We start from the raw sequence: 25,570 nt of genomic DNA, 5'->3' as shown, positions 1-25,570 counted from the left end.
TGGTACATTAGGTTATAACACACATCGATACAATACGTGTTTGGTTTTAATCTCCCAAAAAAGCGAAAACGGAAATAAGCGGAGTTACACCTCTTGCTCGTTACGACATTCTCTGAACAGCTGCGAGCCAATCACATCACACATGACCATGTTTTGGAGGAAGTACAATCCAACCAGCGTTAGCCATAATGGTAGCTACATGAATGTATGATAACAGTTTACCTCTCGCAAGCTAACGCAAACAATAAACTGCTGTTTATTCCCCTGAAATAACAGCGGTTCTGCCTTATTGTAGCCGTATAGATGAATTTTAATTGCAAGTCGTCAATGTTACACAGAGGCTAGTGTTAGTTAACACTAACTAAACTAGCTAGCTGCAAGTTAGCAAATGTCAACATCCCAGGACAGATAGAGCCGCTGGAGTTAGAGCCTACTCAGGTACCGCTGGATCTATTTTTCACTTGCCTTTCACTTATAAGCTACCTAAGTTATACCTTAACTGCTGTTCCTATTGAGTACAAGCATTTATATTGTATATATGGCTTTAAATACTTTAGGTTCAATGAACATTCATAACTTAGTCCTTTCAAAAAGTCTGACAGGCAGCTCAGTGTGTCAGTTTTAGCAGCCTTACTTTGCATTTTCAATTGGTTTCTTCAGCTCACCAGCCTCCACATATACTACGAGCTGACCTGATCTGCTATAGCCTATTATTGTCTAAAATATATATATCATGCGTTAGTTTGCGTGCACCTTGCATAAGTCACTAATGATTGTTATTCCTCAGCTGGTTCACCATGAAGACTAACAAGTCATACAAGCTTGTGCTGCACAAGAAAGGTTTTGGTGGCAGTGGTAAGCAAACACTTTAAGCCTCAATTCATGTTTCAGTTTTGAGACATTTGATTGTTATGAGATCATCTTTTTCTTCATTTCAACAGATGATGAGTTGGTTGTCAACGCAAAAGTTTTCCCTCAAGTCAGCATTAGGGATATCATCGAGATCGCACACCCCACAGATGAATACAGGCGAGTTTTCATGATGGACATAATGCACACTGTTAATTAAACTGCTGTTTGACATGTCGTTCCACTACTGAGCCTGTTATCTCATATTGTCTCCCTTTGAAATCTCCAGTCCACTCCTGCTGCAGGTTAAGAGCCTTAAAGAGGACCTTCAGAAAGGTAAATGAACTGTGCACACTAACACTGGACATAGCAGCAGGTTTTTTATGGCTCTGAGATTTGATTAGGATACATTTAATTAGCACTGAATGATCTGTGTCCTCTGAGTGAGTCATTGTTGCAACAGCAGAGAGCAGATTATAATATAGTAGCAAATATGTTTTCAGATGATGAACTGAATATACAATATAATGCAATCCAATACAAACATAGTCTGTTTTTATTGACATGGTAGCAGAGAGGTGTTGACCCAACTGTGTGGTGATTTTTCAGATTGTTGTGTGGTGTCAGTGTATTTGGTTGCATTATATTATAACCCTAACTTAACCCTAACCTCCTAGAATAAAATGTGTAAATGAACAAATGAACATGTGCTCTGATATAATATTCAGTCCATACATTAGAATTGGGAGTGCAATAAGCATAGATAACTGGACATTAATGTGATTGAATGCAAAAAGAATATCTCATGAAGTGCCATATTAGATCATTCAGAATTTACATGTGGCTCCAGTTATCAGATGCAGGTGTGACAGTGGGTGTAATACATATTTTCAGGTATTCTGATTTATAGAATGTTGGCCTAATGGGTTAGGGTTGATGACACTGCAAAACATGTTGTTAAATATAGTACATGTTGGGAATATGTTGAATGTGGCAAGATGATTATGTATTGTTCAAATGTGGATCAATGACAGAAGCCCTGATGTGTTGATGATGTGGTTCCAAAATGACTGAGTTACTCCATTGTGCATATCTAAAAACAAAGAGGGGGGGGGGGGGGGGGGGAATGAATGTAATGTGCTTAATATGATTTTCTTCTTATTCAGAGACAATCAGTGTGGACCAGACAGTAGCACAAGCCTTCAAACTGCGTGCATACCAGGATGTCATTGTTAACATAGTTGACCCAAAGGTACGTCACTGTGAGTCTACTGCATCTCCATTGTCTGTCAACCTGACAGAATCTCATAGTTTTTTGTTTCTTTAAAGGATGTTACACTGGACCTGGTGGAGCTGACTTTCAAGGACCAGTACATCGGCAGAGGAGACATGTGGAGACTGAAGAAGAGTCTGGTGGGTCATGTGAAAGTCTACAATATCTGGTTGAAATGGGTAGTAGTTCATTCATTTGAGCATTTCACTTTTGTATTGTTCATTTCAGGTGAGCACTTGTGCTTATGTGACACAGAAGGTGGAGTTTGCTGGAATCAGGTAGATTACCAAGCATACATTTTATTCTCTATCCACATTTTCCTGTGATTAGTCATCGTCAGAAACAGCCAACACATGTATAGATGGCTGCGGCCGCGGCTGGCAGCCTGTCTGAGCTGGAACACCTCACCCTCCCTTTCCCCCTCCCCCGGTGCAAAAGTTGTTTTTTTTGTGTTTTTATGTTGTAAAATGTGCTTATATGTGCTCATGTTGCTGGGGTTTTTTCCCGTTCCCACACTGTACTCCTGAGAGCACAGTCTGGGAGCTGCTTTTTTTTATCCCCCTCTCTCCTTGTTTTTTCTTTCCCCTTTTCTCCCCTCTTTATTGTGCTCAGTCATCCGGTTCTGTCTTGTTATGTATTGTATGTTGTACATGTACGGACGGGTGATTGTTGTAATTTCGCTGTACTTGTACTTGTACTTGTTATAGTGACAAATAAAGCTCTATTCTATTCTAAATATTAAAATGAAAATGGACATCTGGATGGAGGTTAAAAATACAGTAGCAGATTTTGACATTTTAAATGAGTTGGGTTCTTTTTGCTTTGTGCACCTTGTGTACAGTAGTCAATGTTTTCCTACTTAGTTCCTACTTCTTTGTTGAATTCCCCTTGTCACTACATGCATGCTGATGATGCTTTTCAATCTCCAGAGCTCAGGCCAGTGAACTCTGGGTGAAGGGAGAGAAAGTGACGTGTGGTTACATCAGTGAAGACACCAGGGTAAGATGTAGGGGGATTCATATGTAGTTTTGAGAGATGCTGGTATTTTTCTCCACGATCTCAGACTGCTATTATACATCAGTATTTTAAATCTATAAGTTTGACCTTTTTAAAGTAACCAAATATTAAAAGTTAGTCAGTATTTACCACAGGATTGTACTCTCAACATGTATGGGAAAAGTCTATAAAATAGTATGCTGAACAGAAGTGTTGCAGCAACCACAGAGCCCCTGAAGTCTGGAAAGATAACACAAGATAACATAATGTAACACAAGTTATTATCTTACCACATTATTATCTTGTATGTAAATTATATGATCTTGTGTACAGAAGGTAGGTAATAACTTGTATGCACAACATAAAAAATGGTATCTACTATACATTATGACAGGATTAACATTTCAATACATTACTATTTAAATGCAGTGAAAAGGTTCAAAAAGGTCATTTAAGTAATACATCAATCAGTAAAACATAAACACAGGCTTTCTCACCCATGTAATCTGGTTAAGGAAGAACTGCCATCATTTTAAATATGAATGGCCCTGACAAGTCTACATCTGGAATAAAGAGTGACGAACTAGTAAAAAGTAATAATAATTTAAAAAATGTAATGTCGAAGAACATATGGTGACTACATCCCATGGTGAATTCAGTGCACTGGGCAAGTTTTGGTCAACAATATTTGTTAGGAATGCATATTAGCTGTTTAACACATTAATTGGACTTAACGTGTTAAACTGCCACCAAATGTGTGATTTTGGACTGTATAAGTTAACGTAAATAGTTTTAAGCATGTTAGTAGAGCTCACTGTCTTTAGTTACACTTTCCTATTTGTTATCATGTTACTTCAGCATTGACAATAATGTCATGTGATGTTGTCAAACAGGTGGTGTTCAGATCCACATCTGCAATGGTGTACATCTTCATCCAAATGAGCTGTGAGATGTGGGACTTTGACATCTATGGTTAGTTGGACTATTAACTATTATAAACTTATTTTGTCATTTTCTGTTCTTCCATGACATGAAGGCATTAAAGTCATATTGAAACGTTCCTCTGGAGGAGAATGTCTCATCTTAATGTTTTGATCTCAGGTGACCTCTACTTTGAGAAGGCTGTGAATGGTTTCCTGTCAGATCTTTTTGCCAAATGGAAGGTTTGTCATTTCCTTTTGTCTGGTTTTGTCATGACTCTTAATCCTAATTTTCAAAGTTAAACAAAAGTAATGTTTCAATCTATCTACTATTCTCAAAACAGGAGAAGAACTGCAGTCATGAAGTGACAGTGGTACTCTTCTCACGTACGTTCTACAGCGCTAAAACATTAGGTGAGTCTGTCTTCATCATCACACTCAGCTTTGACACATATGCAGCAATGCTAAAACGTGGACTTTTTCTTTTTCCTCAGACGAATTTCCCGAAATTCTCAGAGCGTCCATCAGACAGGACCACGAAGGACGTTTTTATGAAGACTTCTACAGGTATACACCATCTACTGTACTTCAATCTCATTATCATTTGGGGGTAGATAACAAAGGAGATTGACACCTCTCACCTGTTTTGTGATCAGGGTGGTGGCTCAGAATGAGAGACGAGATGAGTGGACATCATTACTGATCACCATCAAGAAGCTCTTCATCCAGTATCCTGTCCTGGTGCGGCTGAAAGAAGCAGGTAGGGAATGAGTTAAGCGTTTGGCTGAGAATAGATCGTTGGATCGGCTGCCTTTTGTAACCAAAATCTTGTGCCGATTTACTTTCATGCCAGATGGTTTTCCTATCGGTTATAACTCCACTTCTGCTCAAGGAAACTACCTGGAGGCTATTAACCTTTCTTTCAATGGTGAGTATTCTAATCTTAAAGTGTAATTACTCTCAGTAAAAGAAGAAGTGTAGTAACATTGTTATAAAACTTTTCAGTTTATTTTCAGTAGTGTCAGCATGTGGTTTGGTAATGCTGTTTCATTAAACTTTAATTAGTCTAGCCAATGAATATTGTTGAATCATGAAAAATTGAGATATTAGTAGATATTCAAACATGTGGAAGAAGTCTGAGAGCAAGCCAGGTATTCATGTTCAGTGTTAAGGTATATTGGTAGTTACGCATTTGTACTTTTTAAATGTAAATACTTGTAAATGTATTTCATTTTTACTGATACATTTGTTTCTCAATAGTCAGGCACTAACATTTCCTTTTTAAATATATTTCAAACATTTATGGACCTGTGGGACAGATGTGGACATACATAGAATAAAAGTCAAAGTATTAAATGAAGGCAATGCAGGGTTGTGCCTCAGACTTAAATATTTTATTGCTGTCCTGGGCCAATGAATGCCTTTCTTTGTGTCCAAATCACGAGTCCTCAAACAGACACATCTTTCTTTTTTTTTTTTTTACCAAGAGCTTTTTGTGAGAATATCACAAACTGAGACTTCAGTTTCTTTTAATCAAATCATTACCAACAAGCAGCATTAATAAGCTCCTGACCAATTACACAAATAAATGTCATGAATAGAACGAAATGTGATGAAAGACCAAAAAAAGGAAGCTAAAAGCCACCATGTCTCCCAACAGTGTTCGACAAGCACTACATCAACCGTAACTTTGACCGCACTGGCCAAATGTCAGTAGTCATCACACCCGGGGTGGGAGTGTTCGAAGTGGACCGTCTGCTTATGATTCTCACTAAACAGCGTATGATTGATAACGGTGAGTGTGGTGATATAAATACATGTTGATAGTGATGGGTGGATGAAGCCTTTTGAAGCTTTGGGCCTTTTTCTTTTCTGTGTTTGGTGAAAAAGAGTTTTGTAGCTTCATGGCTTAAAAGTGCCAACAGTGACATCTGGTGGTGTTATAGCAGTATCCAATAAAGGTTCAAGCATGGTTTTTATTAAATCTGTAATGCCATTGTTGAGTATGCTACAGCATGATAATGAATAAATGTCAAGTAAATGGTAATAAATGTCCATTGTCCAAAAAGCTGAATATAAATGTACCTTATTGGTATGAATCAGACTCATTGACTGTGAGCTCATGTGTTTTAACTTTACGTTTGGTATTTATGTGACATTTCATGAGTCGCAACATGATGTGACTGAAGATTTATATTCAAGAGTGAAACAAGCTTCAATGATTCAGTATTGACCCCTCATCACTACTATCATGTTAATCATGTCAATGTTATTTCCCATATAGGTATTGGTGTAGACTTGGTGTGTATGGGAGAGCAGCCATTGCACGCAGTACCATTATTCAAGGTAATCCACACCGTGTAAGAGTCTCTGTGGGTGCATCAGACCAGTATGTGTGTTCATAATCACTGACAATCTCTTAACATTTACTCTGTAGCTCCACAATAGGACGACACCCGGAGATTCTCGCGTGGGAGACGACTACAACCTCCCTCACTGGATCAACCACAGGCAAGACAACATATTTGAAGCATGAGCTTTAAATGTACATACAGAGTTAATTAATCATCTTGGTTGAACGTATTTTCTGTTTATTCCTGCAGCTTCTACACTTCCAAAAGTCAAAACTCTTTCAGTTCCTTCACCCCTCGAATCAAACTGGCTGGCCGTAAGGTACAACCGCACATTTATTACACTATTGTAGGACGTAATGTTCTGTAAGGCAATTTAACATCTCTGTAAAATTGCCTTTTTTTTTTTAGCTTCAAGCTGAAAAATTCAAGAGCAGCAAAGACCACAGTAAGTTGTGACAATGTCTCTCTGGGTTCTTTTTAATCTCTTGAAGCAAGATCAGATAATGTCTTCCTTATGTACCTCAACCCTACTATTCGTGACTTCTTTCAGGTCTCTGTTCACCAAAGGACTCAGACAACAGCCTGCCGATACAAGTGGACTACGATGCCTACGATGCTCAGGTGTTCAGGCTTCCCGGTCCCTCAAGAATTCAGAGAAGCACCAACTTCAGGTATCTGTTTGCACAGCATATCACACAAGGCAGTGGACAGATGTATCATTTCTGTTAAGTCCTGTTGAACCGAGTGTGGTTTTTTTAGGATGGTTCGAGACAAAGAGACAAGCGGGAGAAAAAGCTGGGGCTCGGTGGACGTCAGCACAGGCATTGGTGCGTCCCCTCCTGTTCGCTCCGGAGCTCCTGATGAGCAGCGTAGCCTGGCCTCTGATGATAGTCTGGGCCCCGTGTCCAACATGCTGCTGATACCCAGGATGCCCACTGCCCAATATGAAGTCAGCAGTTCTCTGGGATACACGAGCACCAGAGGTAACCTTAAAGAACAACACCTACAAGAAGATGTGTTAAAGCGCATCTTCTCCATCACATTCCTGTTGTCTTGATTCGTTCTTCTGTTGTTCAGAGCTGTTGGAGAAGATGATGGACTCTCAGCGGGACTCCAGCGCCCCAGGAAGGTTCACGGTGGGAAGCGCTGAGTCAACCCTGCACATCCGGCCAGGAGGTTACACCCCTCAGAGAGCACTCATAAACCCCTTCACTCCATCCAGGATGCCCATGAAGCTCACCTCAAACCGCCGGCGCTGGATGCACACCTTCCCTGTCGGTAAGGTGACACACAATCAGACACAAAACATGTCATGCACTCAGGAACCTTTGGGAACTAGTTAAGGTGTGAGTTGGTCGCCTTAGCTGAAAAACATGTAGTCATAACTGCTCGACTGGACTAATTATAGTTGAGCTTAATTATAACTGTTTAAAATGTAATTAACCTTCCCCCCCGTCTTTTTTGACTGATCCTTCTTTCCTTCCTTCCTTCCTTCCTTCCTTCCTTCCTTCCTTCCTTCCTCCTTCTCTCTTTCTTTCCTTCCTTCCGTCTGTCCTTCCTCCCTTCCTCCTTCTGTCTTTCTTTCCTTCTGTCTTTCTTTCCTTCTCTCTTTCTTTCCTTCCATCTGTCCTTCTGTCTGTCTTTCCTTCCTTCCTTCCTTCCTTCCTTCCTTCCTTCCTCCTTCTTTCTTTCTTTCCTTCCACCCTCCCTCCTTCCATCTTTCCTTTCCTTTCCTTCCTTCTTACCTTCCCTTCTTCCTTCCTTCCTTCCTTTCCTTCCTTCCTTCCTTCCTTCCTTCCTTGACTCGAGGACAACAGGAGGGTCAGTAGCTATATTACTGGCATACATCCCAGCATCAAAGTGTATGTGTCACTGGTGTTCCTCAGGTCCTTCTGGAGAGGCTATTCAAATCCATCACCAGACCAGACAGAACATGGCTGAACTGCAGGGCAGCCAGCAGAGAGACCCTGCCCACACCTCCGCCGAGCTGCTGGAGCTGGCCTATCATGAAGCCACCGGAAGGTCAGACACACCTACCACAAGAGACAAACATTTGCTTTGTAAAGAATGAAACACTGAGATAAATACTTGTTATTTATATCTCAATTTAAGGCGAACAACCTCACGGCAAATGGCAGAGAATGGCCTTTACATTGGTGGTGGAGGGATGGAAGAGTTCACTGGAAGTCCGAGGAGCAACAATAGTGGTGATATGCACACTCAAAAACAGTGTTCCTCTAAATCCCATGAAAAGACCAAAACTAACAGCCACACTGTTGCACTGGGTGACATCTTCTTTCATTACCATGAACACACAATTCATTTATTTAAGTCAATCCCACACACACACCATCCTACTGACAGAAATACTCACTAGACCCCAAATGTGTATTCATCCACTGCAGTAAATAGTTCTTAACAAATGCATTATTGAAAAGTAACATTAGCTAAAAACCTGCAGTGTCCAGCTGTTTTAAGGAAGTTATTTGGCCTTCAAAAAATAAAACTACATATTTGTGAGCCATCTTACATTTTACATATTTGTTAGGAACTAATGGTTTGGACTTGAGTTCCATTTATTGTGTCTATACATCTATAAATGCCTACTTCTTCTTGATAATAAGGTAGTCAACTTGAATATATGGTTGATTCTTTTTTTCTCTCTCTCTTCATCAGCTAAAATAAACGACCAGGAAAATAAATGATGTTGTTTTGAATTGTGATCCCTGCACAGGAACTCTGACCCACCGCGGCTCCTCATTCGAAGACGTCTCCGTCGGTGGCGCCGATCCAAGTGAGTCCGCCTCCACCTCCTTACGAAAAACAAAGACGTAACGAATACACTTTATCTGATTGACGTATCGATACGTTCCCAAACTGTCATGTAGTCGTACCTCAGGACTGGGTTGATACTGACTCTCCTTAATCACCAAACCGATGATGGTAATAAACCTTCAGAGGTGCCTTTTTAACCTGTGAGGGTTTATTCAGCTTTGGCAGGCAGGGTTCTCCACTGGCCGTCCTGTCTCCAGGGGTCACAGGTATTAACGACTCGTACAGGTCATGTGGTATTGGGGTTACCCTCTCCTCCTCTCCTCTTCTCCTCTTCTCCTCTGTATCCTCTCTTTCACTGTCTTATTCCTCTGCTATCTCTTTCTCTGGGCCTCTTCCTGTCGTATGATTAAAACATAGTCTTAGAATTCCTCTAATTAATTAGCCTTCTCATAATTATTGCATTCATCAAGCCTTTACGTAGATGTCATTGCTGCATGGCGGTGTGGAGACTGTTATTCTATATATCTCTCATTTGTAAATCTTTCTCTTGCACACAATATTTTTGGGACTTTGCTCACCACCTGTACATTCCTGCATGATGTGATTTCTCTGCCTATATTCGCTGAGTCACCGCTCAACACCTCCGCTGAGCTCAGGACACACGTTTCGCTTGCTTTTTGAGCAACGCTGATCACAAACTGACTGTCACAGAGCTACAATTTGCATGTTTGATCACTGCTCCACAACTACAAACACCACCCCGCCCCCTCAGGAATCACCAGCAGGGGCAACAAAGCCAGTAAAAGTAACACTTTTCCTTGTTTTTTTCTCTTCCCCTCTTCTCTCTTCTTCCTTCCCTTTTTTTCTATATCTGTTTGTGTCTTCATTTTGTCTTTTCCACCTTCTTGTATTCTTGTATTCTATCTCCTCTTCACTCCTTTGTTTACATATCACCCTACTGTGCTTTATTTTATTTTCTATATACTCATCCCTGCCCCCCCCCCTCCTCCCACATACATGTACCACTTCACTCTGGGTACATGCATTTGTATTCGTTGTGGGGATTTGTGTGCGTGCACGTGTGTGTGTGTGTGTGTGTGTGTGGGTGCTCCTGAAGCCCTGCTGCTGTCTGCACCCCCGACAGTGCCCAGCTTCTGCTGCACAGTTGGGGTGGACTGGAAGTCCCTGACCACACCAGCCTGCCTGCCCCTCACCACCGACTACTTCCCCGACCGGCAGACGCTACAGAACGACTACACCGAAGGCTGCTACGACCTGCTGCCACACAGCGACCTGGAGAGGTGACTCTGGGCCTTATTTCCACCTAACACACCTGATTCTCTATCTCTCCACTCTAACACACCTGATTCTAATAACTAACTTGTTATTAAACCCGTTGACAAGTTTCAACTGCTTGATAGTGCATGCTCATGTAGGAATGTTGGGTCTCTCTAAAATTAAACCTGAAGAGTTCGGTTTAGACCTGCTCTATGTGTAAAGTGCCTTGAGATAACTCTGTTGTGATTTGGCGCTATACAAATAAAGATTGATTGATTGATAACAAATTAATAATCAGAATCAGGTGTGTTATAGTGGGGAGATACCTAAAACATGCAGGGAAGTAGCTCTTCAGGAGCATGGTTGGAGACCACTGCTTTACAGACATTGCTCTATAGTCCATTAATAGCACAGGTATTGCTATTGATGGACTATAAATACACAAAGTACTTTTATAGACAGGTTCCCTTTATGTTTGCTTTTAAATCATGGCTGCTGCTTTTAAATCTGTATATGTAATTTTAAAGACAGTGTAAAGTGAATTCAGACATTTTCTTCTAAACACATTAAATAAGTCATAAATGTATTTCTAAAAAATGTGTAAAAAGCTTTTCAACCATTTAGATTTGCAGTTAGGCTTCACAAACTGTGTTTCAACATTTCTGTGTTCAGGATTTAGTGGGCGGGTCTGAAAATCACTGGTGCGTTAGCATAAACCCTCCCCTGCTGCTGTAGAGGTATAAATACATTCAGCACACACTACTACTACTAGCTGAGTTAGCAGCAGAAAACTCTCAGACGTAGCGTCCATGTTTCGGGTAGAGGCAGGTGGTGACTTTGATTGACAAGTGACAATTGGTAGGGGGCGGGGTTTCAGCGGACTCGGAGGGCACTCCCACAGCGTTTGGGAGCAGAGAAAGAGGCTGATTTTTACACAACTTTGAAGCCTAATTTCATATATTTGGTGATTTTTTTAATCATTCAAATTTGGCAGGGTGGTTAACAACACACTTTTCTGTGGTATGTCAAACTCAGAACACATTTATTCTTACTTTACACTGACTTTAATCTATTTATTCTGGTATTATTATTTCCTTTGTTATTTATTGTTCTGTACCTTTTTTGGTCCTGGAATGTGTCTTTAGCGGAAATATAATTTAGTTTTTTTTATACACACAAATACTCAAGAAAGGAAATCTTGAATCTTAACATTTTAAAATCATGAATTCTTAACACTTACAACCAGTTTCTGGATGTGGGAATTTTATTAAATGGCAACTGGAATAATCACTTCCTGTGAAACAAAGCATACTGCATGTCACAAAATACTGGTAATATGCTTTTATGGTTTTTTTTTTTTTTCTAACTTCTTTTGCTTCTTCTGTCTTTCTCAGGCGTGAAGATGAAGGTCCAGTGATGAATGCCACTCAGGTGTTTGAGGAGTTTATCTGTCAGAGGTTGATGCAGGGCTACCAGATCATCGTCCAGCCAAATAACAGGAAACCACAACCGGCTGTGGCCACACCACTGGGCAGCAGCCCTCTTTACTCCAGAGGTGAATTGATGCTTCATAATATATACATATGTTTATATTTTTTAGTGTATATATTTATTTAAATCAAAAACTGTTTCAGATTGTCCACTGTGTTCTTATATCTACATGATAAATATAAGTTCTGGTTTCAGTATTTGATACAATATATAATACATAAGCTCAACAGACTTGTGCTGACTGTATGTGTCCTCTGTCTGCTTGTGTCTTTAGGTCTGGTGTCTCTTCGTCGAGCAGAGGAAGAGGAGACAGTTTACTGGCTCAGTATGGGCCGCACCTTCCATAAAGTTTGCCTTAAAGACAAGATCATCACTGTTACTCGCTACCTGCCAAAGTGAGTATGCGGATAAGACATATTCTGCTTCTATGATCAATCTGTAGATGTACACGTTTGGAGAATTGTCTTCCTGTTTTCGAATGACATCATCAAGCTGAAAGTTGCTGTGTGTGTTTGTTTTTGTGTATTTCAGGTACCCGTATGAGTCGGCTCAGATCCAGTACAGCTACAGTCTGTGTCCTCCACATTCTGATGCTCAGTTTGTCTCTTGCTGGGTGGAGTTTGGCCACGAGAGACTGGAGGAATACAAGTGGAACTACCTGGACCAGTACATCTGCTCTGCTGGCTCTGAGGACTTCAGGTACACACACACACACACACACACACACACACACACACACACACACACACACACATTCAAACACATCATATATTCATTCATAATTCATAATTAATGTATTGTATTTATGATCAAATCTAAGCCCAATATATAATCTACTGTTGTACTAGTTTACACTATATATAATAGTTGCACTGTATTTTTTGTCTGAAATGAAACTATAATAAAATGACTATTATTCTGCCTCCACAGTTTGATCGACTCTCTGAAGTTCTGGAGGACTCGTTTCCTCTTGCTGCCGGCTGGAGGGGCTCGGCGTGTGGCGGATGGGGAGGGGCACTGGGATGTTTACGGAGAGGGAGCAAGCACTGGAATGAGTGGCAGCGGAGAGGTGCTGCTGGATGGCTTCATCCGCTTCCTGGAGGGCCTGAACCGCATACGACGGAGGCATCGCTCCGACAGGATCATCAGAGTGAGACTCTCATAGTTTGTTTTCTCCATTGTGTAAAATATGATTTCCTAATAATAATTAGGACAGTGTCTTCACAGTCCTTGTCTTATCTGACAGTCATTTCAAAACCCAAAGATGATATTCAATAAAAATGACTGAAATTATGAATCAATTACCTAAATAGTTGCCAGTGAATTTTTTTTCTATTACACTACTGTAAAAATATTGTAGTTTTTACTCCTTTACATTTATCTGACAGCTATAGGCACTATTTACTTTGGAAATTAATAGAAATATATATAAAATATATAAATAAAAAAACAGCTGAAATTGGTTCCACTCTGACGTACAACATTACAATGCATCAGCAACAACATTTTGCTCATAGTGCTTCTGTTGTTTTAGTTAAATCAGATTTTGAATGCAGGACATCACAGCATTGACACTTTTACACAAGTAAACAGTCTGAATACTTTTTATACTTTTTTTGGAGACTTCCATTCACTCCTTGAATTTCCAATTTCCAAACATCTTTAGCACCATACCACTGTTTTTACATGTTTTGGCTCCCTCCCTACTATTTGCAGATACTCAACCATTTCCCAAAGCACCACAAAGGTTTTTTGATGGATGATTAGTTTGTGTGACCACTGTATGAAAATCAACTTAACCATTTGTCAAAACTGTCACTGCTGCTGCCTGAAATCAAACCTCACAACGGCAGCAATGCAATTTCCAAATAGATAGAATTGCCTTCTGCATTGGGAATTATAATGTTACAGTTATTAAACTGTGCTCTTTTTGAGGACTTAAAGGAGCAGTGTGTAGGATTTAGTGGCATCTAATGGTGAGGTTGTAGATTGCAATAAACTGAATACCATACCCCACCCAACCACCCTACACCCTCCCCTTCCAAACATGTAGGAGAACTTACGATGGCCATCAAACTTAACAAAAACACAAAAAGCCCCCTTTAGAGCCACTGTTTGTCCATTCTGGGCTACCGTAGAAACATGGCAGACTCTGTGGAAGGGGACTCCTTATGTAGATATAAAGATCTAAGCTAACGAAAACTCAATAATGCTTATTTTCAGGTAATTACACAGTAAATAATTAATTTAATTAATTAATTAATATTATCATCCATTTCTGACAAGGCTGTTTCTCCACCAGATGCCACAAAATTCTACACACTGCACCTTTAAGTATAGCTTAATTTTTGACTCTCTCCCTCTCTCCCCCACGCAGCAGAAGGGCACACCGATGAAAGGACTGCAGGTCACCAGTCCTCTCCCTCAGTATCCTCCAGAGCCTGTAGCGCCCCCGCAAGGCAAGAAAGGCACCTCAGCTTTATCAGCCCTGCTGGAGATGGAGCAGAACCAGAAGTTAGTGTTTCTCCCACTGTGACTGCAGGACAACATGTATTGTTTGCATCGCACACAATACATGTCAATGCATTCTCTCTGCTTTCCCATCAGGACACTGGAGGAGCAGCAGCAGCAGCAGCAGCAGCAGGTGAAGCCCTCAGCAGTCATCAGCGACCTGTCAAGTGTTGCCACGGCTCCGTCATACGTAGACAGTCCACGCAAGGTGAGCCTCTGTTCTGTGTGTGTGTGGATCAGAACAAGTCGCTTCAGGCGTTCAGCTTTTGCAAACACATCTGATTTTTTTAATTTATTTTATTTTATCAGCATCAAATACTTTTGATGAAATATTCTTTGCTGGTGCTTCGGTGAGGGGCTTTTTGCTCTTGTTTCTCTCCTTCCATCTGCATTTTTCTCCATGCCTCTGTTCTGTCCCCCCCACCCCCCCCCCTCCCACCCACCCACCCCGTGCTGGGCTTTTTGGGTGTTTGATCCTGGGCTCATGATCTCCCTGTACGCTGACAGGACGCTGCCTTTATTTTGGATTTTATACGTAGCCCTCGCTCCTCCTACATCTATCACTCTCAGGTCAGTAATGAGGTTCCCGGGCCATCGCTGAAGCTCTGTGTGTGTGTGTGTTTGTGTGTGTGTGTCTGTGTCTGTGTGTCTGTGTGTCTACTGTAGTTCCTTTAAATCCTTCCGCATTACTGCATGAGCATGCTGTGCACAAACGCATGACTTTTTACTTGCAGTGCTCCAGTTTTAACTCTTATTGACTTTGTACTTTATTCCTTGTACTGTAGTGCCTGCTGGTATGTAGTAACACTATACACTCCTAACAAACAGGGATCACAGTTAATCCATTTTGTTTTAGTACTCAGTGAGATTTATTATTATAGTTTTACCATCTAAAGTTTAAATGTCATGCACTCACAAAATGTTAACATCATGAAAATTTGCAGTGAGCTGGTAAAAAAGCAAAATTCAGCTCTGTATTCAAAAGCAATTCTTTACATATATATTAGCAGTATTTCCAATATTGAGACAGAATCATTCTATATCTGTGTTATCCAACAGAATATCACTAAAGCATGGCAGTAGTTGGGTGAGAAACATGTGTTTATCAGCCCCAACAGAATAGAGGAAGCATCTTTGCTGCTATTCATATAGCTATCCCAGTGTTACTAACATGTACTGTAACACAACTTCCAGACCCACGTCTGTCTCCACGCATGATATCTGAGGACAGGAATGTGTAATCACCCAAATTACAAAAGAAAACCTGTACATTTTCTCACTTCTCACTACTAGTCTGTATCCACGCAGATTGCTCTGGTTTTATTGGTCCAGGTTTGGGGACATCTGTCTACTGAGATTTCTGCCTCCATCCTAATTCAATGGAGGTGGATGCAATGTGTTAAAAAAAATTCTGGAAGTTTCTGGATAAAAGTACTCTCACCCATGACTGTCTAATAAAACCCTGTTTACAGTATGTATGGCTGGATACTACTAGATGTAAGTCAGAAAATGTACTTTTTTTGTTCTCTTGGGAAACCTTTAAAACGCACTGTGTGAAACAGCTGACTTATAGAAGTGCTTTAACTGTGTAGCTGCCTGCTGAAGCCAGTGAGGCTGCAGATAAAGGAGTCCAGGGAGGAGTGACAGCTGGAGCAGCAGCACAGTCTGCAGGAGAGACTGCAGCCAGCAGCAGCACAGACGCCAGGTACACTAACACCTCACAATGGGTACTGAAGGGATTATTATTTAACCCTTGCATACTGTTCATTTTCGGGCATTTCACAGCATCCTTTAATAATAATTAGTCTCTATATATAATTTCAGAACCACAAATCATTCATGAATACCTCATCAGCCATTAATAAACTGGTGTTTAATCCTTAATGAAGCTTTCAGAATGCAGAGATCGTGTGTTCATTGGTTTTCCAACATTACATAACACAGGAGAATATTTAATGAATTCTATTGAATGTGAATACACTTTTTGAATGATGGTTTTTGAATTTCTTTGAATAAATATGAGTCAGATATTTCAGTTTTTGTATATTCTGGACTAGGTCACATGAAGATAAGTCATCAAATGTCTGGCTCCAATTAGATTGGGGTTAATGTCTCACAATGTTTTACAGTGTTAAATTTATGAATAAATATTCATCATGTCATAAATGAATCAGAAAAGTTGCATTGTCCTAGTGTGATTACTTTGTGTCTTAATGCTAAGCTCCTGTTGCTCTAGTATGATCATGTGTGTAATCAGCATCCTGTGGTTCAGCAGTCTGATCAGTGATGTGTTCACAGTGGTCAGTCTGCAGCAGGAGCTCTTTCTCTGTCCTCTTCCTCAACACTGATGGAGATCTTGGAGGCCATCAAACATCCCACGTAAGATTTATTTACATTTCATTCTCATGCAATCACTGTAACTAATATACAGTTATTTCATCTTTGTAGTATTTCTTTTAATACAATCAGTCCTTTGTCTTTACTTTGGTTTTTTCTCTTCATCTGAATAAAAATACATAAAATAGCTTTTGGGTTTTTTGTTTGAAGCCTTCAGGCATCAAGTAATGTTGTAGAGTGTGTTAACATTATCAAACAGCAGTGTGTGTGTGTGATGTTACAGGACAGGTGTACAGCTGCTTCCAGAGCAGAAGGGTCTGCCTCTCAACTGCTTCATCAGCGCTGAGGTCGTTCACTGGCTGGTCAACAACGTGGAAGGCGTGGCCACACAGGGCATGGCTGTGGATGTCATGCAGGTAAGAGCTGTCTGTCTGCCTGTCTGTCTGCCTGCCTGTCTGCCTGCCTGTCTGTCTGCCTGCCTGCCTGCCTGCCTGCCTGCCTGCCTGCCTGCCTGTCTGCCTGCCTGCCTGCCTGCCTGCCTGCCTGCCTGCCTGTCTGTCTGTTTGTCTGCCTGCCTGCCTGCCTGCCTGCCTGTCTGCCTGCCTGCCTGTCTGTCTGCCTGTCGGCCTGCCTGTCTGCCTGCCTGTCTGTCTGTCTGTCTGTCTGCCTGCCTGCCTGCCTGCCTGCCTGCCTGCCTGCTCTAGTTTCTAATATGTTTTTTAGCAGTTCTCTGCATCAGCAAGGAAGCGCTTTATAGGAAATGTTGTATTACACAGTAGTGTGTTTACAGCCATGCTTTAGTACAGTGTAAATGTGTTTTAATGCTTGTATGCATCTCTGAGCCTGCTGTCTGTGTGTGTTTGTCTGTGTAGAAGATGCTGGATGAAGGTTTGGTGACCCATGCCTCCGGTGACGCCATGCGCACCTTCGTCTACGGGTTCTACTTCTACAGGATAGCAGGAGAGAAGGATGGTGAATTAAAAAGAAACGCACACACTGCTTTCCTTCTCACTTCATGTTTTTCACTCACTATAAATATTAATAACACATTTACTCACTCTCTCTCTTCAGTCCCCTCCTCACAGCTCCCCCCCTCTGCTACCGGTGGCTGGTCAACCGCAGCTCTGGAGGACTTCGCCCTGTTCCAGAGGAAGTGGTTCGAGGTGGCCTTCGTGGTGGAGGAGAGGCGACCCTGCGACCTCCCGGCCTTCCTCCTGCCCTGGCTGCCCAGCCGGCCGGCCTCCTACGCAAGTAGGCACAGCTCCTTCAGCCGCAGCTTTGGAGGACGCAGCCAGGCCGCCGCACTGCTAGGTACACCCAGCCCGACCCCTCCGTCCCCCCAGCCCACACCGCAGAGGAGACACCGCTCCTTCCTCACCTCATCCAGTCTGATGCACATCTAACTTAAGTCTACTTCAGGTGGTTGTTTGAGTCCAGTGTTGAAGTGTCACACAGAGCAGGGGGTGTGTTTGTTTCAGGGCTCTGGGTCAGTGACATAGAAACTGAAAATACAAACAAATCTTACTTAGTTCTTTGATGCAGAATGGCAGTGAGGTGGTTAATATCACATGACCCAGGAAGTACCTTCAAGTGAGCCCTTGAGCTTTCATACAACATTCATCCTCATTTACATCAGGCTCATTGATTTTGGTTTGGAGCAGTTTTCACCACAAAAAAAAAAAAAAAAAAAAGATTTGATTAAATTTGGAGGGAAATGCAGATCAGCTGCTAGTCTGGCTAAAAAGATTATGAATGAATGTTTTTTAAAATCCAATTTTGCATTTAGGTACTTAAAATAAAATCCCACATTCAAACAACCAACAAAAAAAAGAAAAGAAAAAAACAAAAATCATGAAGCCTGGATGTACATAACCACCAGATAAACCACCCAACATCTTCTCCACAGAACTGCCTCCATATAACATTTCATGACATCATCATCACCATCATCATCATCTTCATCTCTTTACTGTGTGACACTGACATAGTGGACTCATCTCTCCTGACAGTAGACAGTACAGTAGATGTGCTGCTGTGTAGAGCATGCAGAGTGCCTGTAGTTGTAGTCATCAGTCCACAGCTGGCACCGCCTCTGTCTGATGTCATCAAATTGTCACCTCCACCCTCCAATCAGTGCATGTGGCGCGGAAGGTGAGCACGTAGCAGTAGATTTAGTAGTAGCTGTGGTGTTTGGGTGCATGTTGTGGTGTTTTTTTTAGTGGCTGTGGTTGAGCAGTGCCGTGGTGTGAAATGTCCTCACCTGTCGCTCTCCTGCCAGCTTCCAACACGAAGTACTGTCACCACACAGCAGGCGGTGACAGTGCAGAGTCTTGCTTCACGCGACCTTTGACCTCAGCTTGCTTCTTCATCATTAAAGCATTATTAAGGCTTTCTCAGTTTGCTATGCGACACCTCGGATACCTTCACTTCTTTCCTGGAGTCACCATGCTGGAATCATTCATGTCTAACTGCATTTATGTGTTATGTTAATGCTGCTTCTACTTTATGTGGGATTTTATATAGTGGTGGGACAGGTTTCCATGGTTACAACCATACTCGAGTTATGATTCACCCGCTAAATGGAACTATCAAGGAAAAATAAATAAATAATAAGATGACATGAATAAAACATGAAAGCATAAATCAGAGGAACAAAATCTAAATAAATAAGAATCATTTTCATAACTTTTGGTGCAGGTTTAGGCTGCCAAAATAATAATAATAATAATAATAATAATAATAATAATAATAATTAAAGCTGCAAGCAGCGATGATCGGGCCCAAGCTCCCCCGCCCCGCCACTAATGAGCGAGACTTGCTGTGACGCATCTTCTGAGTCAAATGGAGACAAGCAGCGCCAAAATTGCAAATTCACTTCAAAATGGCCGACTTCCTGTTGGAGTGAGGATATGGGTCCAAGAAACTTTTTTGTACCTCTTTACATGATACATATATATACCAAGTTTTGTTCATCTACGTCAATCTGGAGGGAGGGGCTCAATTTTATTAATCTTCTATGGGGTGCAGTACCCCCATTTGGCCAGCTGTTCCTGTTTAATGGCGAAACGTCGAAATTCCTCACATGAGCATATGGGTCCAAGAGACTTTTTTGTGCGTCTTTACATGATACATATGTGTACCGAATTTCGTTTGTCTATGTCAATCTGATTCGAGGGGGTTAAATTTTTTTAATTTTCTAGGGGGCGCTATTGAGCCATTTTGTGTAGTGAGGATATGGGTCCAAGAGACTTTTTTGTACCTCTTTACATGATACATATATATACCAAGTTCTGTTCATCTATGTCAATCTGGAGTGAGGGGCTCAATTTCCTTAATATTGTATGGGGTGCAGTACCCCCATTTGGCCAGCAGTTCCTGTTTAATGGCGAAACGTCAAAATTCCTCACATCGCCACGAAGAAACTAAATCCCTAATCAGAAAGTTTTTGATAACTTTTCATCTCCAATGTGTCAAGATGTTTCTGAGTGAATTTGAAGTCGGTCAGATTAAATCTCTAGGAAGAGTTCACTCAAATGCGATGCGTAGAAAACGCCAAAATGGCGCCAAAAACGCAGATTCGACACAAAATGGCCGACTTCCTGTTGGAGTGAGGGTATGGGTCCAAGAGACTTTTTTGTGCGTCTTTACAGGATACATATGTGTACCGAATATCGTTTTTCTAGGTCAATCTGGAGGGAGGGGCTGAATTTTTTAATTATCTAGGGGGCGCTATTGAGCCATTTTGCCTTGTGAGCATATGGGTCCAAGAGACTTTTTTGTGCGTCTTTACACGATACATATGTGTACCGAATTTCGTTTATCTAGGACAATCTCAGAGGTGGGGCTCGCTTTTTTAAATTTTCTAGGGGGCGCTATTGAGCCATTTTCTCTCGCCCATTTTCGTGATCCTTAAAATATCAAATTTTTCGCCGGGTCGGACATGATTGCAAATTTTGGTGACTTTTCGGGCACGTTTAGGCTGTCAAAAACGCGTTTGTTTAGGCAGAACTATAATAATAATAATAATCGGCACGATTACAATAGGGCCTTCGCACTGTATAGTGCTTGGGCCCTAATAATAATAATAATAATAATAATAATAATAATAATAATAATAATAATAATAATAATAATAATAATGATGATGATGATGATAATGATAAATCATTTCTACAGATTTAATAGGATCTGTTTAGTGCTCAGGCCCTAATAAGTATGTTACATTTGTGTTGCCTTGTTATATCAATCAATAAATCAAACTATTATTAATTATTTGTGTAGCACTTTTCATACACCGTGACCTTTATGTAGTCAGAACAAACAAACAGGGGAAAAAAATCATATATGTCTTACTAGAATAATTCCAGTATGACATCTGTTAGATAAAGATTTGGTTGTTGAAGCTAATCTCAGGTTAATGATATGAGACTCGATTTAGTAAAAGCTACAATTAAAGTAAATGAAATTCACTAATCAATTCACAACAGCAGTAATAGAATGAGTGTAGTTTATCAGCCAGCCTCAGTAGATCTGACTGCAGAGTCCTGCAGTGTTTTATAGCAGAATGAGCAGCAGAGCATCTCTTATGTTTTAATGAAATGAAATGAGTTTGCAGGGAAAAGCAGAAGGGGAAATAATTCATATGACATATATTTAATGATGTAGGTCATTCTAGAAATACATGACCCTTCATATGATGTGAAGGCATCTCTGAAAACACTGAACTCTACCAGCGCTGGATTAAATGTCTGAGGCTAATTTGAGTTCAGAATTCAGATAAGAATATAGTGACTTTTTAACATAATCACTAAACATTAGCTACCATTTTTGATCAGGATCTATATTTAATTGATGTATGAGTCATTCAACTTGAATTGTAATAGCAACTATTTAAATAATCCAGTAATTGATTAGTCACTTTTAAACAATTTGCTTCTCAAATGTTGCTGTTTGTTGTCATAAGATATTCCTTTATTAGTCCCATGGTGGGGAATGAATAATATCATTAATTTACAATGATCATATCTGATAACGTTTGGGTTGAGCATCTTTGTGTTATGGATGCTTGATCAACTACAGGAAGCAGTTTGGACAAAGTCATTTTTCAATGATATTTTGCATTTTATAGACAAAATAATTTATTTATTAGTAACTGCTCTGGAAATCATCACCAGTTGCCAGTTAGGATGCCTTCCATTGCTTTTAAGAGTTGAACAAATCTATGTATGAAGTCTCACAGTTTTCAAAATAAAGTTATCAAAAACATAACAGGAATAATAACAGTAAATTATAGAAGTGAGCTTCTTTGAAAATCAAATTAGTATTAGAATTAGAAGAGATTGATGACTTTTAGAGGGTCAGTAAATATCTCAACATCTCCATCCATGCTAAGCACCTCTGCTCTCACTCCTCCATCTGCTCCGCCCATCATTCCATCCATCTCTCTCCTTCTGCTTCCTTTGCCTCCTTGTCTGTTTGTCTCTCCTCTCCACCTCCCTCCCTCCCTCCATCTGTCCTCCAGCTGCTACAGTCCCCGAGCAGAAGACGGTCACTCTGGACGTGGACGTGAACAACCGCAGCGACCGGACCGAGTGGTGCAGCTGTTATTACCATGGCAACTTCTCCCTCAACGCCGCCTTCGAGATCAAGCTGCACTGGATGGCCGTCACTGCTGCGGTGCTCTTTGAGATGGTGAATACAAACTGCTTCTAAAGATCTTTAACTGACACACCCAACATCCCCACAACAGGAAACAGGAAACACTTTACTGCTAAAACTATGAAACAACATTCAAACTATGTTGGGACAATGTGCCAACGTGCGGTTGAGGAAACAAAGAGAGCATTAGAAGATGTTGCCAAATGATTAACATGAGATGGATCTGTTGTGACAGAAAGTATTGAGGAAACAAAGAACTGGTTCAGAGAAGAAGTGACACTTTAACTTATATAAATCACACTTAGGAATCCATAATCATGATGACATCACCCTGTTTGTACAAGTATTATTTTAGCATTTGAGAGTTAAGGCATAATATTATCCTTCATTTAAACTAGCAATTGAAACTATGATGTAATGCCAGCTTACAATAGGGGGGGGGGGGGAAGGAAATACAGCTTAACGAATACGATGCATATTTTTTAATGAGCGTTAAAAAAATAATTAATAACGAAACGCAATATGTGGCGGCCGGTGTTGAATCTGTGGCGCACCGCCACGAATTAGTCTATGTGTGGGAAACACTGCCTTTAATTCCACCAAGTACACTACTAAATAAACTTCTAAATAGTATGTGCTTCTGTTAATGTATTTCTGAGAGTGGGACCTCAGTCTGAGAGCTTGTGAAGTTCTTCTTCTTAGTCTTTAATGCCATTTTCATGAATGGAGCTTCTCTACAACTGTGCTGTACGCCTGTCACAATAATTACATTATCAACTTATCATACAATGACGTAATCATCAGCATCATCATGTCTATATATGGACTTATGATACATGAACATGACACTGATCATTGTTTTGACCTCAGTATCACCACACTTCACATTAGCAGCTAAGAGGCTATTCATGTCTCATTGGCTCAACAAGTAGTGTCCTCCATTCCTCACTGTGTACGTCCTGAGTGGAGACTGAAGGAGAATTAAAGGGAAATAACTCTGTCCCCAACCATAATGACAATCCCACCCCTCTTTGCATTATTATGCTATTATATTATCATTATATCAGTGGTATAAAATGATCTTCAAATGACAATAATATCATTTATCTCGATCATTTCTGAGACAATATATCGTCCAATAAAAGTAGTTCTTGTGAGAGATCTAATAAAGCCTAACCTTATATGATATTTTGAGGTTATCATAATTAATCATTCTTGGGAACACGTTCATCTAGAACAAATAGGATTCATCATGTTTACGCAGCTCATTTGACATGTGTTTCATGATGAGTGTTTGGCTCACTCATACATCACCTCATGAAAAAAGTAGGATACATTTAAGATAAAAACATTTTCTTGCTTGAAGTCCATTGTTTTAAATCACCTTCCACATGTCTGTCCAGTCTCTGCATTAATACAATACATAGGGAAGATTTAGACTTTCCATAAAGAGACTGAGGAAGTCTTCTGCGTGGTTGCTGCCCTCATATGAACTTTATAAGAGGAAGTAAGAGATCATGTTTCACTCTCAGCTGCCACCTTTTAACCTTTTTATTATCTGTCAAGGTTCAAGGCTGGCACAGGAAAGCAGCATCCTGCGGCTTCCTGTTGGTCCCCGTGCTGGAGGTTCCCTTCGCACTGACGTCTTACCTGTACGGAGATCCTCTTAGAGCCCAACTCTTCATCCCTCTGAACATCCACTGCCTGCTGAAGAACAGCAGTGACAACCTGTTTGAAGGTACGGAAACTCTCTCTCTCTCTCTCTCTCTCTCGCTCTCTCTCTCTCTCTCTCTCTCTCTCTCTCTCTCTCTCTCTCTCTCTCTCTCTCTCTCTCTCTCTCTCTCTCTCTCTCTCTCTCTCTCTCTCTCTCTCTCTCTCTCTCTCTCTCTCTCTCTCTCTCTCTCTCTCTCTCTCTCTCTCTCTCTCTCTCACACTACTCTCATGTGTGTGATGCTGAAGCTCAGTCTGTTTCCTCTCATCAAACAGGTTTTGAACCAGAGACGTACTGGGACAGGATGCAGCTATTTCAAGAAGCCATACTCTACAGGTGGTTAATGTTTTATGTTTTTTTTAAATGTTAGAGAATCATTAAAGGTTAGAGTTACAGTTTGGTGACATGTGCGTTCTTTTTGACAGATTTGGCTTTGTGCACGACAAGTTTTCTGCTTCTTCTTTTAATTTCCCCTCTGATAATAAACCTCAGTACATCCACGTTACAGGTTAGTCACAACACACACACACACACACACACACACACACATACAGACACATCTGTTTGTTCTGGAAGCTTCAAACCGTCTCCTCTCTTTCCATCAGGCACCGTCTTCCTGCAGCTGCCGTACTCCAAGAGGAAATACAGCGGGCAGCGACGGCGGAGGAACTCCACCACCTCCAACAGCCAGGGGCCATTTGGAGGGGAGGAGAGGGCCGGATACTACTGGGCCTACAACACCATGCTGACCAAAGCGTGGAGGACGGGCGTGCTGGGAGACGAGAGGCTGGCCGACCGCCTGCTCAGAGACTTCAGCGACTTCTGCTCCAACAAGGACAACAGACTGCTGAACTTTTGGGACAGCTGTCAGGAGAAGATGAACGCTAGCGCCCCCTAACCACGGAGGAGAGGATGAAGAAGACTGTGAAAATATCATGAAAACTATTTTAAATGTTTTATTTATGATGACAAATTGTTCAGAAGTATTTTGCTGCTGCTGCTTGAAGAAGCACTCGTGTGATTGTGTGCTTCAATCTCTGCTTTGGATGATTGAACATGAAGTTTTAAATATCAAAACGTTGCCTTAAAGAGCTGAAATGTTGTGTCTGTGTTGTGTCAGTTATTAGTTATTTGTTTTAAGCATTTATTAATACAAAAATACCAAATATTCTCTGTGATCATCCTCACATAAAGCAGGTAATGTCAGGCAGTTTTCACTATTATCTCACATTTTATAGGCCAAATGATGAATAGAGAAAATAACTGGCACATTTATCAATACTGACAATACTCAGCTTAACTTACACAATACAACTATCCTGTTTGTTATAGTACAACAAGGCAAACCAGTCAAACAAGGAAGTCTGTGTTTGCCTGAGAGACACCAGACAGATTTAGATTTATGTTCCTCTCTCCT

General features: G+C 40.9%; 1 protein-coding gene across 5 annotated transcripts; it reads left to right on the top strand.

Annotated features, from left to right (window-relative positions):
- The first annotated feature begins 204 nt into the window (after nt 1–204).
- On the top strand, nt 205–25,203 carry depdc5 (DEP domain containing 5, GATOR1 subcomplex subunit). Of its 5 annotated transcripts, XM_053329316.1 has the most exons (43): nt 205–438; nt 788–855; nt 942–1,029; nt 1,139–1,185; nt 2,016–2,101; nt 2,179–2,262; nt 2,351–2,400; nt 3,052–3,121; nt 4,012–4,090; nt 4,220–4,281; nt 4,383–4,452; nt 4,533–4,605; nt 4,695–4,798; nt 4,892–4,966; nt 5,699–5,833; nt 6,323–6,384; nt 6,476–6,549; nt 6,642–6,711; nt 6,801–6,837; nt 6,943–7,063; nt 7,152–7,375; nt 7,470–7,670; nt 8,279–8,414; nt 8,505–8,599; nt 9,127–9,186; nt 10,285–10,468; nt 11,840–12,000; nt 12,211–12,331; nt 12,468–12,635; nt 12,867–13,086; nt 14,317–14,450; nt 14,544–14,655; nt 14,955–15,029; nt 16,040–16,152; nt 16,746–16,826; nt 17,068–17,200; nt 17,657–17,756; nt 17,856–18,095; nt 22,306–22,475; nt 24,009–24,180; nt 24,429–24,489; nt 24,579–24,661; nt 24,759–25,203. In XM_053329316.1, exons 2-43 carry the CDS (start codon nt 798–800, stop codon nt 25,049–25,051), a joined length of 4,782 nt encoding a protein of 1,593 aa, XP_053185291.1. In that variant the 5' UTR covers nt 205–438; nt 788–797; the 3' UTR covers nt 25,052–25,203. The 5 variants fall into 5 exon arrangements, with proteins under 5 accessions (XP_053185291.1, XP_053185290.1, XP_053185289.1 ...); XM_053329315.1 differs by lacking the exon at nt 14,955–15,029 and having other exon boundaries at nt 10,312–10,468; nt 14,314–14,450; nt 17,856–18,035; XM_053329314.1 differs by lacking the exon at nt 14,955–15,029 and having other exon boundaries at nt 10,312–10,468; nt 14,314–14,454; nt 14,557–14,655; nt 24,759–25,202.
- The last annotated feature ends 367 nt before the right edge of the window (nt 25,204–25,570 follow it).

The sequence above is a fragment of the Scomber japonicus genome, chromosome 12, assembly GCF_027409825.1.
Source record: "Scomber japonicus isolate fScoJap1 chromosome 12, fScoJap1.pri, whole genome shotgun sequence".
Lineage (NCBI taxonomy): Eukaryota > Metazoa > Chordata > Actinopteri > Scombriformes > Scombridae > Scomber > Scomber japonicus.
Note: the sequence above shows the minus strand (reverse complement) of the source record. Positions and strands in the feature narration are given on the sequence as shown.